Below are 11,286 nucleotides of genomic sequence, written 5' to 3'. Positions count from 1 at the left end.
GCGGAGGTGCCCTATGCATGGCAGCACACACTCGCCTGGGGGGTCAGCTCCTGCCGGGACGACAAAGGACACAGGTCCCAGTGCCCATTTAATATCCCAGTTAGGGCACTAAAAGCTTGTTGTCAGCAGAGGAAAGGATAATTAGCTTAACACCAGCCTGTGTTAGTTAGGAGTGCTGGGGAACCGGGACTTTTAATTGGAAATCAATTATCAATTTACTGATAATGTTGACATTTACTCTCAGGCAGAGGCTCTGTTTGGCTCATTAAGTACCAGCGTCACTGCGGGGACCTTCTCAGCTCAGGGAGAGCCCAGCAGGAGGATAATTTGGATGCAGGACAGACCTTTGGTGAAACCAGCAGTGCGTGTGCCTTCAGAAAACTCTTTTAATTCTGCTGCTTTGCTTGGTCTGGTAATAAATCTCATGGGTTAAGATGTGCCGTGAGGTGTTGCACGTGAAGCGCAGCCCCTGGGTGAGAAGTGGCCGCTAGTGAGGCGGTGGCCGACGCCGGGACCGGGCAGGGCTGGCAGGGCTGTGCCTCCCGGCGGCCCCATGGCAGGATGCCGTCTGCACCGCAGGGCCGAGCTGAGCACATCGTGGGGTGTGATGGACCATGTCCTCCTGCACTGGCCATGGTTTTCACATCCACTTGGCTGGCACAAGTTAATCCTTTAAAAGCAAATACCAGGCTGGTCCCGACGGCCTCGGTGCCTGGCGGCGATCCACCGTTGCTGCAGGAAGGGCCTTTGTTGGTCTCCTTGGCTCACCTGGCCCCTGAGCCCCCTCTCTCCGTCCCTTTGGGAGGAGGTAATTGCTCTTGTCCTCTTGGCCACAGAGCGAGCACTGAATCATCTTTGCTTCAAGTGCATTTTGACATCTGCTGGGTCTGACATGGCCTGTGTGTCGCAGGCATGCGTCGCCTTCCTGCAGCCGAGCGCAACCCGTCCCTGTGGCAGCGCTGGGGGGGTCCCCACACGTGGGGCTGGCAGCAGCGGGGGGACACTGGCGGTCAGTTCTCCTGTCACAGCCCAGGCGAAGCAGCTCTGGGTGCCTGCAGCCGACAGCGGGTGGTGGCAGGGGGGAGGCACCTGGCCAGAACCATGGTGGGCAGAGGATGGAGGCACCGGCCCCCAGTCCCAGAGGGGCTGCCCCAGGGAGCTGCGTCTGCAGGCAGGGGGGCAGCAGGTAGACCCCCTCCCTGGTGATGGAGGGGAGGAAGGAGCAGGGAGGAAAAACACCCTTTGCTGTGAAAATAAGGGAGCCATGTCAGATCTCGTCCCTGGAGAGCATGGATGGGCTCACACTGTCAGCGGCTGGAGGGACACGGGCGCGCCATGTTGTGGTCCCTCTCCCTCCCCTCCAGTGATAATTAATGTCTGTGTAATCAGCTTCTGAAAAGGAAAGCAAGCCTACTTTCAATGCATTTCGAGAGCAATATAATCTAATCCTCCTGCACGGGCGAGCACTGATGTGCTGAGCGGCTGAGCGGGTGCTCGGGCAAAGGGTCAGGGTAAAACATGGCGGCAGCGACAGGAGATCAAGTGTCGATCGCCCCCAGACACACGAAGGGCGAGCAGGGGGGACAGCGGGGACGCTCAGCCCAGCTCCTTGCAGGCACGGACGCCTGCCTACTGCCCGAAGGCTGCTCACGGGGGCAGCATGTCCCGGCCGTGAGCACTGGCCCCACAGTGGTGCGGTCCCGGTGTCCCTGACGGGTGCCACCCCAGCCCTGTTGAGCTGATGTCCCTCCTGAGGTGCAGACATCCGAGGTCCCGAGCAGCTCCTGTGGGCAGAGGGGAAGGTGAAGTCTCTCCGGAGCAGAGGTGGAGGCCGCCATCCTCCCCGACCCCATTCCCCACCCGAGGCAGCCTTTCCCTCTGGGAAGTCAGAAGCGGCCCGAAGGCGCTCTGCCGGAGCAGGAGATTTGCAAAGGGATTTAATTGCCTGAGGATGAGCGGGGGCCCTGACGTCTGGAAGCGGTTCCTGCCCCCAGGGCCAGGGGAGCACAGGGATGGGGGGGCCCTTCCCCACCAGCCCTTGCCCCAGCAGGAGCTCGAGACCCCGCACAGCCCCTTCCTCAGCCTTCAGTTACTGCGCTTGCAGGGCAGTGATCTTAAAGGCAAAGATTTGTTAGAAATTAAATGGAAGAACATTGTCCTTGTCTTTACCTGAAAGCATTTTAAATAAAATTTAAGAGAGACACCACCTCTGAAACACGGGGTGCATCTCGGCTGGTGCCGATCAGCACAGATCCTCCCACAACAAGGGAAATGGGCAAATTTACACCCCCTTGGAAGTGATGGTTTGTTGTTTTTTTAATTGGCCTACATCTCTCTTCCCTGTGCATTTTCACCATATGCCCAGGGCTGGGAGGAAGGAGCCCATCTGTGCCCTCAGTGGTTCATCTAAACAAACGCGGTGGCACACGCCAAGTCCGCCATGGCGAGCAGCCATGGGCCTGGCTCGTGGTCACGGGGGCGGCAGCCAGGAGACGCGGCCAAAGGCACCGCCATGGCCAACGGCACGGGAGGGGGCTGTGGGGCCACCGCACAGCGACTGCGGCCAGGGCTGCAGGGGCAGCGGGGAGGGGGAGCCGCAGGGACGGGTGCGGGCAGGGTACAGGCAGGGTGCACACAGCTCCCAGGGGCCCCAAATGCTCTGAAATCACAGCCAGTGTTTTTGAGAAAAGTTAAGCAGTTTTATTCAACGGGATGAGTCCACACCCAACCAGTGGCTTCATCTACATGGCATCGTCAGCATACATGACAGAGGACCCACTCAGACACTCTAGCTGAACGGCATCTCACCGTACGTTACAGAGACAACACCAGAGGAGGAGGAGGACCGTTACAAAGGGCAGCCAGCCGGTGGTTTCCTTCGGCTTCCCGGCGTAACCAAACCCATCCCCACCAGACTACGCAGCCCAGCCACTCGGAAGCAGATCAGACTCGGGACATCTACTGCCACACCGTGAAAACCACAACACTGCTAGTTAAATAACACAGTCCGGGGTTTACAAAAATCACCTACCAGGGGGACTTCAGCCTAAGGAAGAAAGTGCACTGTCCTCACCACCCCGGGGACCGGCACACTGGGGCACGTCGCTGCAGGGCCTGGACAGAGAAGGATGGCCGCGGGTGCCATCGCCACCCCGGGGAAGGTGGGCGAGCACCAAGCTGTCCCTGCCGAAGCCGAGCCCGAGGTCGGCCCTCGCTCTGCACAGCAGAGAAACAACTGCTCTGGGAAGACGCCAGCCTCGCCGCTGCCATGGCCCCCGGGGCTGTTGCCGTCCCCCCACACCCCAGCGCCGGGTCTCACCGTGACCGGAGAGCTCTGCAGCTACAGTCTTTGCGCCTTTAGAGAGGTATCGAGGATCAGGGTAAAGTTACTCATAAAACATGAGCAGGTTCCAGTTATGGTACTCCTACAACATACATGCTTCCATTTTGTGCCAAGTCAGCTTACAGAAAAATACATTTCTTCCCTTAAATTTACAGTAGTTAAAACTACAATTTGAATACCGTATTAAAAAGGGGTAGTTTATTCTTCAACAAAACGTGTTGGTTTTCTTTTTTCTTAAAAAAAAAAAAAAAAAAAAGAATTAAAAAGGACTTTAAAAGCAATCACCCCCAGCACAACGCAACTGTACAAAGGAAATCATGATGCGTACAGCTCCTAGGACATTAACTCCAAGCATTTGTTCTGGTGCTCAAAAAGGCACTTAAAGATAAGAAAACAATTGTATTAAAAACCCACAACAAAACAAAACAAAGGAAAACGAAAGGCAATAATTTAATAGAAAGACACTGGAACTTGTACCGTATCTTCAAAAGTAAGAGGGGAGGAAAAAAACGCTAATAAACATGGTTTTGCTATCAAGTCATCTTTGAAAGTATATAAAAAAACCAGAAGACTGGCAAAGTGAATGTTCTCCAGGAACTAAATGGAAAAAAAAAAATACTAATTACTGGCAATGAATACACAGCTCTCGTGCCAAATGGGTTTCTTCCCTCCCCCTAAAAGCACATTTGCTGGTTCATTACTGCCCAGACTGACAGACTGTTTGAACATCTGCTGCCCGCAACGACAGAGGCATCGACCTCAGGGGTAGCCTAAGGCAGGAAAGGGGGGGGAAATCATGAAGAAAAATAAACAGCAATATGAACTAATTGTGGTAATTACAAATGTCAACAATGTTAATAGACAAGTACATAAACACCATTTCCCCTTACAGCATTATACGGAGGAACAATGACGGAATCACTACATACAGTACTTCTCCCCCACTGTACACGGAAAGGTTAGCTTTGCGGCTCGGGGTTTTTTATTTCTTATTATTATTACTGGGTTTTATTTTTACATTGAGCTACGTACTAAGTGCAAAGATTTGGTGAGTGGCATTGGCTTTCATCTACTCTTAGCCTATGTTTTTGTACAGTTTACATGTTAACAGTTACTTTCCAGCATTTAAGCAAGAACAGCGATATATATACACAGCCTGGCCGAGGCGGGAGCGGGACGCGGAGGGGACACATGCTCTGGGCACAGGGACAAGCAGCGGCCGGTCCCGCCAGTGCGTGACGCCGGGTCCGTGCCCGGCCCGTGGAGGTACACGCTGCCCGGCGCCGGCCGAACGTGTGGGCATGGCATGGGTGAGGGCCCCAGCCCGGGCGCCAGCAGCGGCAGCACTGGTGGGCTCAGCCACCCGGCAGAGCCTCCGCCGCCTCCTGCCGCGGGGCTGCTCCTCCGGCCGCACGCGCTGGGGTCTGCAGCCGAGCTGGAGGGGAGAGGAGATGAACGGGGGACAAAAAAAAAGCAAAAGCCCTGGGCAGGGGCAGGTGACGCTGGATGGGGCAGGAGGGCTCGGGAGCTGCTTTGCCCAGGGACAGACAACAGCAGAAATGGAAGATGGAGGGAAGAAAGGACGACCATTTAGGAGCCATTAGTGCGGCTCTGCTGTGCAGCTGAGAGACTGACGATGGCCCGTTTCACGCTGGGCTTGGACGTGATCATGTGGAAGTGACCAGATTAAACCACGGGTCATTGCTTGGAAATCTGTACAAGAGGAAAAAAAACTGCAGGAGAAGCACAGAGTGTCTTGAATTCAGCACTTACAGAAGAGACTTGATTATCAGACAAAGTACCGTGCAATCCCCAGCTCTTTCTGCATATTTTTTTCTCTGGGTTACATGTTCAGAGGAAAAACAAAATGTAGATTCTTTTGCATAAACTCAAACTGTTGTATTATATAGTACAGTACAGAAAGTGCAAAATATCATCCCATCAGATCGGTTCCGCATCTGATATGGTCAAATATGGCTCATGCTTTTCATGCAAGACGACACAATCTGAATCAAGACCCTCATGTACTGCTGTGCAACTTCAAATAAAGGAACGTTGTTGTACCAAAGCCTCCTCGCCTCTTTAGTCTCAGCGGTCGATACACCATTAGGGCTTTTTTAAAATAAAAAAAAAAAAAAAAGTGTGTGGGGAAAGGGAAATGAAGCATCTCGAAACTGTGTAAGATACTCTATTTATGCGTTACCACAGGTTTGTTGTTAGTCCTTGTTCACTCTGAAATCTTCAAGCAAATGCGAGTTCTGCAGACCCCCACGGCGCAGGCAGGGCTGTGCTCCGCTGCAGCAGCCACATCCTCCCCAGGAGCCGATGGAGCTGCCTCCTCTTCTGTCCCGGCTCCCACCGGGAGACGCTGGCCGGGGCGTCTTGGGGTCCAGCCTGCACAGACACTCCAGCCGGCCTGGCACACGCTGGCAGTTACGAACTTCCAGCTCTTCTCTGTTGGCCAGCAGTGAACCAAACCCACTGTATCTTCCTCCTGCTCCCTTTTTTTTTTTTTTTTTTTTTCAAATGCCAAGAGGTGCAGAAAATAAACTCCAGGATTGGCCTTGTATTGCTCGACGCACAGCTGCTACGTACCTCCACGCACACACACGCACACAAATAGCCTGGAAAAAAACCCAAATCAACCCAACGTCTCTAGAGAGGACATTTCAGAGCCAGTTTCTGAGGTAAATCTACTTTTTTAAAAAAGTCACCGAATTCTGTACACTTTTTTGTTTTTTAATATATACTTCTACATATAGCGTGTATTCTCCAGTGCCAACACATAGACCCGCCGTCTCCTCCTGCCACAGGACTGCAAGCTTGGGGAGTGTTTCTGCATGGATGGGGGTGTGTGTGCACACGTATGTACATACACACACACACACACACGTATGTACAAGCAACCATCAGGCCTCGGCTACGCACGTGTTCCCCGTTTGGAGAGCTTCCTCTTGAGCAGGGTTTTGGCTTCCCACTTGGCCGAGCGAGGCTGTGCCGAGCTGCTGGCCCCGCTCCCGCCACCCAGGCGCCCCAGCCTACATGGTGCCTGATTTATCCGCCGAGCTGCTGGGGAAGAGCTTCTCGGTGGGGGTGACGGCAGGGCTGCCCACCCCCGAGCTGCTGCTGCTGCTGGAGCGGTGCTGCACCACCGGCCGCACCGGCCGCATGGGAGGGGGCCGCAGCTGAGCCCCGGCCAGCCGGGCCGAGAGGGCCGGCTTGAAGGTGGTCATCATCTCGGTGGTGGAGCTGCTGCTGCGCCGCATGGCAGCGTCGGGGTCCCGGATCAGGATGGTGTGGAGGGGGCTGGCGGGCTCTGAGTTGGCAGCGCCCATCGGGGGGTTCTTCATGGGCTCCAGCGTGTCCAGGACCACGTCGGGGGCCTGCTTAGCTGTGTTCTGCCTCTCCAGCTCCCGCAGCTCGTTCAGCGCTGTGCTCATGGTCTTCTCGATGTCCTGCGAACACCACCAAAAAGGAATGTCAGCACCATGCCATGGCACTGCCCCACTCTCCTGCACCCCACTCTGTGGAGAGGGTCCCCCCACCCTGGCATGTGTGTCTGGGGGGAGGGGGAGGTGTCTCTGACATAAGACAGAGCCTCCAGGCAAAGAAGGAGCTTTAGGAGAAGATGTAAAGCCCAAACTCTGGCCACACAAAGGCGCTCCACATCTCCCAAGTGAACAGGAGTTTGGTTGCCAGCTCCAAAGGGAGCAAACCCTGAGCACCATGCGTGATGGGGCGACCACGCGTGATGGGGTGACCACCAGCCTGTCCACAGCTCCAACGGGACAAGGCATCTCCACACCCTCCCCCAGCACTGCGGCTGGTTTCTCCAAAAGCAGTTGCCCTGCAGCCTCCATCAGATGAATGGGACCTCTGCTTCCCTGTGCCTACAGGGCAATGGCAGGTGTGGGGACAGAAACGCACAGGGATGTGTTCGGAGGGAGCAGCACGATGGCAGCTCTCCATAAATAGGAGAGAGGCAGCGACAAGGCCTCTCCCTGCGTGCGGGGAGGCAGCCCAGGTGAGACCGGCCCCAACCCTCACCACCCCCCCACCTTGGGTCAGGTCTTCTGGGCATGGCCTCCACTGGTCCGTCCAAGGAGATCCTCCAGAGGGTGAACCCCCTGGTTGACTGAAAGTACCCATTTAAAGGAAATTAGCTAAATTGCCTACAACTGCAGCGCTGATCATCTCATTCAGAAACAGAGAGGCCCTAGTTTGGCTTCACTTAAATCCGCCTTAACTGAATTAAGGCCACTAACTCAGGAAGAGACCATCTAAAAAGCGATTTAAGGGAACTGAGTCAATCGTTTAAAAAGTAGCTCTAGTTGACTCTCCTTGCTGTCCTTGTGTAGACAAGTCCTTAATTTTATAAGGACTTTATAAAACGCTTGGTGAGCCTCAGATAACATTCAGAGGATCAGCAGAAGGGAAATAATTATCAAGTTAGCTCCAATTAATTCTATTAAGTGGTTCAGATAATGAATGAAAATATTCTCCCAGAGCTAAGCCTCAGGACTACCACGTCCAGCAGTCCTACAAGACTTCAAGGCAAGTATTTATTTACATCAGCTGAGTGAGAATCTTTTCCAAGGTTTAAAAAAACAACCCAAAACCCCAAAAGCCAAGAAAATTGTGCATATCATCTCCATCCTCACCATTCACCCGTCCCACCGGAAGGTCCCAGACCCCCCAGCCCTGCACCGCACCTGGGGAACGTGGCCCTAAGGTGCCACCTACGGCCACCAGCCCAGCCTGGGGGCTTTGTGCACGCTGTCACGCCGACCCGAGGCCGACGTGGTGCCCAGTGGGAGCCATCGCTCAGGGCACGCGCTGCGCTACGACCATAACTTTGTAAATTGATGACACCAAATGCAAGCTCTTGATGGACAGAGAAGCTGGGTAGCGTGCTGCAGAGCAAGAGAACAAGGAGCGTGGCTGGTGGAAAAGCAAACAGGACAGTAAGAGTTCTTCCTTTCTGCAATCATTGATTACCCCACTGAAAGCAGCTGAGTGGACACGTAACAGCCTGCCAAACCCTGTGGCACACAGGCTGCTGCCAGGCGGTGGGCGGCGGCGTCCCCAGCAGCTGCACCCTCCGCCTGGGCATCACCCACCGCCCCACAGCTCTGCTCCCGCTGCAGGGGGGGAAACCGCAAACCGCCGGGGAACTGCTGACATAGGGGATGTGGAACTGCCTGTCCACAGTGCTGCCAGCCCCCAGGCCCTGCAACAGCCCAACTGCGGCCATTCACAGATCCGTGGGGACCGTGCCTGAACCAGGTGGTCCCTGAGAGGCTGGAGAACTGCGCAGCCTCCTCCATGGAGGGACCGTTCTCCCAGGTGTTAACAGGTTTGGTGTAACCTGACTGGTACCTGGCTGGGGGCCTCTTGCCAGCGGTAGGGAGAGGAGACCTGCAGGCTATGCTGGAGGTAACGTGAATTTCATGAGCGCCGTGGAACCGATGGCCTAGTGTGATGCTGATGATATTGCATGGCTGGAGACACCATAGTGGGATCAGGCTAACATGCTGAGGTCCTAGCTACAAACAGCCAGTAGCAAACGTGAAGCACTTTTCTCCAAACACTGAGCATCAGTCAAATTCTGATTTGGCAAATCCAGTTTTCTCCTCTTAAGCTCCTTATGGAGCATCAGATGAAGATAATGCGCTTCCCTCCCTGTGGGAGGCAAGAGCTGCCAGCGCATTTCAGTGGTGGATCGAACATTTCTGTCTATTGTTTTGAAGAAACAAGGTTTGTGGAAGGAGGCAGTATCTTTTATTAGACCAACTGATACAGTTGGAAAAGCAGTCAAGCTGTTGGCTGATCATTTTTACCTTTAAACCATTGCAGCTACAACAGCGCTGTAATTCTGAAGTGCGTTGAGATGGAAGGGGCTCTGCGGCGCTACCCCAGTGACTTTTCTTTTATCCTCTCGATCCCTGGGGACCGAGAGCCACTTCACAACCCTCTTACCTCAGCAAGCGCTTCTGCTTCTAGAGATTTCTGATCTCCGAGACTACTGTGTCTAGTCGATCCACAGGTCGATCTCAGCGGGTGGCCATCAGACAAGGCCTTCCTGTCTGGGAAATTGATGCTGCCTGCACTGCCGAATGTCGCCATTCTGCGCTTTTCGGGACTCTCAATCCTGCCCCTGTTAAGAGGTATTTTGTGGGGGCTGCTAGGGCAGGCCGCTGCTCGAGGAGGAGTGTCTATGCCAGGACCCATCCCTCGGGGCGGGCTGTGGGTGTCCCCCCCGCTTCGACGGCGAGGGATAGCTGCACCGTCAGACCTCAATCTCACTCTGCAAAGAATCCATCACAAGACTATGTCACCGTCCGTCAGATCAAAAGCGTCTGGTTGCATGCTGTAAGACAATTGCTCAGCTCTGAGAGTTCAGATCAAACCAAACTCCAGCCTCTCAGCTCCAGAAGACTAAAGCAAGAGGAAGACAGACATTTTAGCCAGTGCCAGGAAAGGGACAGCATTGTACCTTCTTTACTTCAGATCTACATTAGCAATGCATATGAAATACCCCTCCACGCTCGCATTGTTCTGCAGTGCCTACTGGAGCCTTCCCTTCTGTCTTGCCCTACACCACACGCTGACTCTCCCCACACGTGACAGCGACCACCTCTGTGTTCATAGAAAAACGAGAGTTTCCCTACCGGCCCATTACTCCCCCAAAGCCATAGTCCACAATATGATCCGTCGGGGACTGGATGTCGTTCTTGGAGGAGGCCTTATCGTCCAGCAGCGGTCCACTGCTTGCCTCGCTGTCCGCCTTCTGGCTCAGGCTGTCGGAGAACGCATCATCCCTAGGGAAAGGAGACCCCGTCAGTACCAGGGCTCTGCCCCAGGGAGCGGCTAGGGCCCAGCCACTGCATGGACCTGAACGTCACCACTCTAGCACCTCTAGACTTTGTCAACAAAGGCTTGGACCAAAGCCACCACTTCAGACAGTACCCAGAGCTTGGAAAAAGCGAATGTCAGGTTTCCATATCCCCCTGCGCTGTAGCTGCCATGTCAACGAATCCAGGTACAGTGACAGTGCTTGTAACAGAAGTGTCATTTGCGAAGGACCTTGGGATCTGCCTGCAGGCCAGGTGGCACTGAACAATGCCAGGTCAACATACACAGCGGGCAAGGCCAACATTAAGCCTCGGTCATGCCACTTCGAGCGATCAATGACAGACGGGGCTCAGGCACACTGAGGTACGCTATTTAGTGCTTGGCTTTACCAGCTTGAACGAGAAACAATCTGAGGCAATAAACGGAGAGGGATATATGAACAGATCCAGATTTCTCACCAAAGTCACTAAACCAGGGAAAATCTGGCCACCTAATTTTAGGTGTCTAAATAATGGACCTCATGTCAGTATGTGATTTTAACAACCTAGATCAACACGTGCCACTTTACTCACATGTCTTGCACCACAATGTACTGGTGGGGTATGAGGCCATCCACACCATTATGTCTCCCTTCCCACCAGTCTTCTGATGCTCGATGGTACAGGAGCAGCGAGGCCCCCTTCTTAAAGGAGAGCTCCCGTGGAGACCGTCCGATGTAGTCAAACTTTGCTATGGCTTCAATCTGTTCCACTTCTGCAAAGGAGAGAAGCACAGACAGAGAAAAGCTCAGTTCAACAGTCACAAGAGCACAATAAATCCTAGAAAGAGGCATCTCATCAGAACAGCACTAATGCTGCCCTAGCTTCCTGCGAGTATCTTACACTGAGTACAAACCATCCTATTTTTAGACCGATCAATTCTTTTTGTTCTTCCAGCCTTCCTGGAATTTCTCACAGACTCCCAACTACCAGCAATTACAAAAAGCTACAAACCAGATGGGGAGTAGTTGAAATCTCCCTGTGTGCATATCTCATCGCCACCCACACTCCCATTTTCTACCTATAAAGTGATTTCTTCAGTTACAGAAC

General features: G+C 53.8%; 1 protein-coding gene across 3 annotated transcripts in view; it reads right to left on the bottom strand.

Annotated features, from left to right (window-relative positions):
* Positions 1-2,677: 2,677 nt before the first annotated feature.
* The window catches only part of SRGAP3 (SLIT-ROBO Rho GTPase activating protein 3), a 122,095-nt gene continuing 113,486 nt past the window's right edge, over positions 2,678-11,286 (bottom strand). For 2 of the 3 annotated variants that reach the window (XM_063348425.1, XM_063348426.1), the window contains exons 19-22: positions 10,771-10,951; positions 10,015-10,164; positions 9,323-9,650; positions 2,678-6,798 (exon numbers count right to left, since the gene is read on the bottom strand). In XM_063348425.1, the coding sequence (XP_063204495.1) occupies positions 6,382-6,798; positions 9,323-9,650; positions 10,015-10,164; positions 10,771-10,951 (1,076 nt within the window). In that variant the 3' untranslated portion in view covers positions 2,678-6,381. The remainder of the gene's footprint in view (positions 6,799-9,322; positions 9,651-10,014; positions 10,165-10,770; positions 10,952-11,286) is intronic. The other variant, XM_063348427.1, reaches the window with a different exon arrangement.

The sequence above is a fragment of the Chroicocephalus ridibundus genome, chromosome 10, assembly GCF_963924245.1.
Source record: "Chroicocephalus ridibundus chromosome 10, bChrRid1.1, whole genome shotgun sequence".
NCBI lineage: Eukaryota > Metazoa > Chordata > Aves > Charadriiformes > Laridae > Chroicocephalus > Chroicocephalus ridibundus.
The sequence above is the reverse complement of the archived record's forward strand: the minus strand, read 5'-3'. Positions and strand labels throughout refer to the sequence as shown.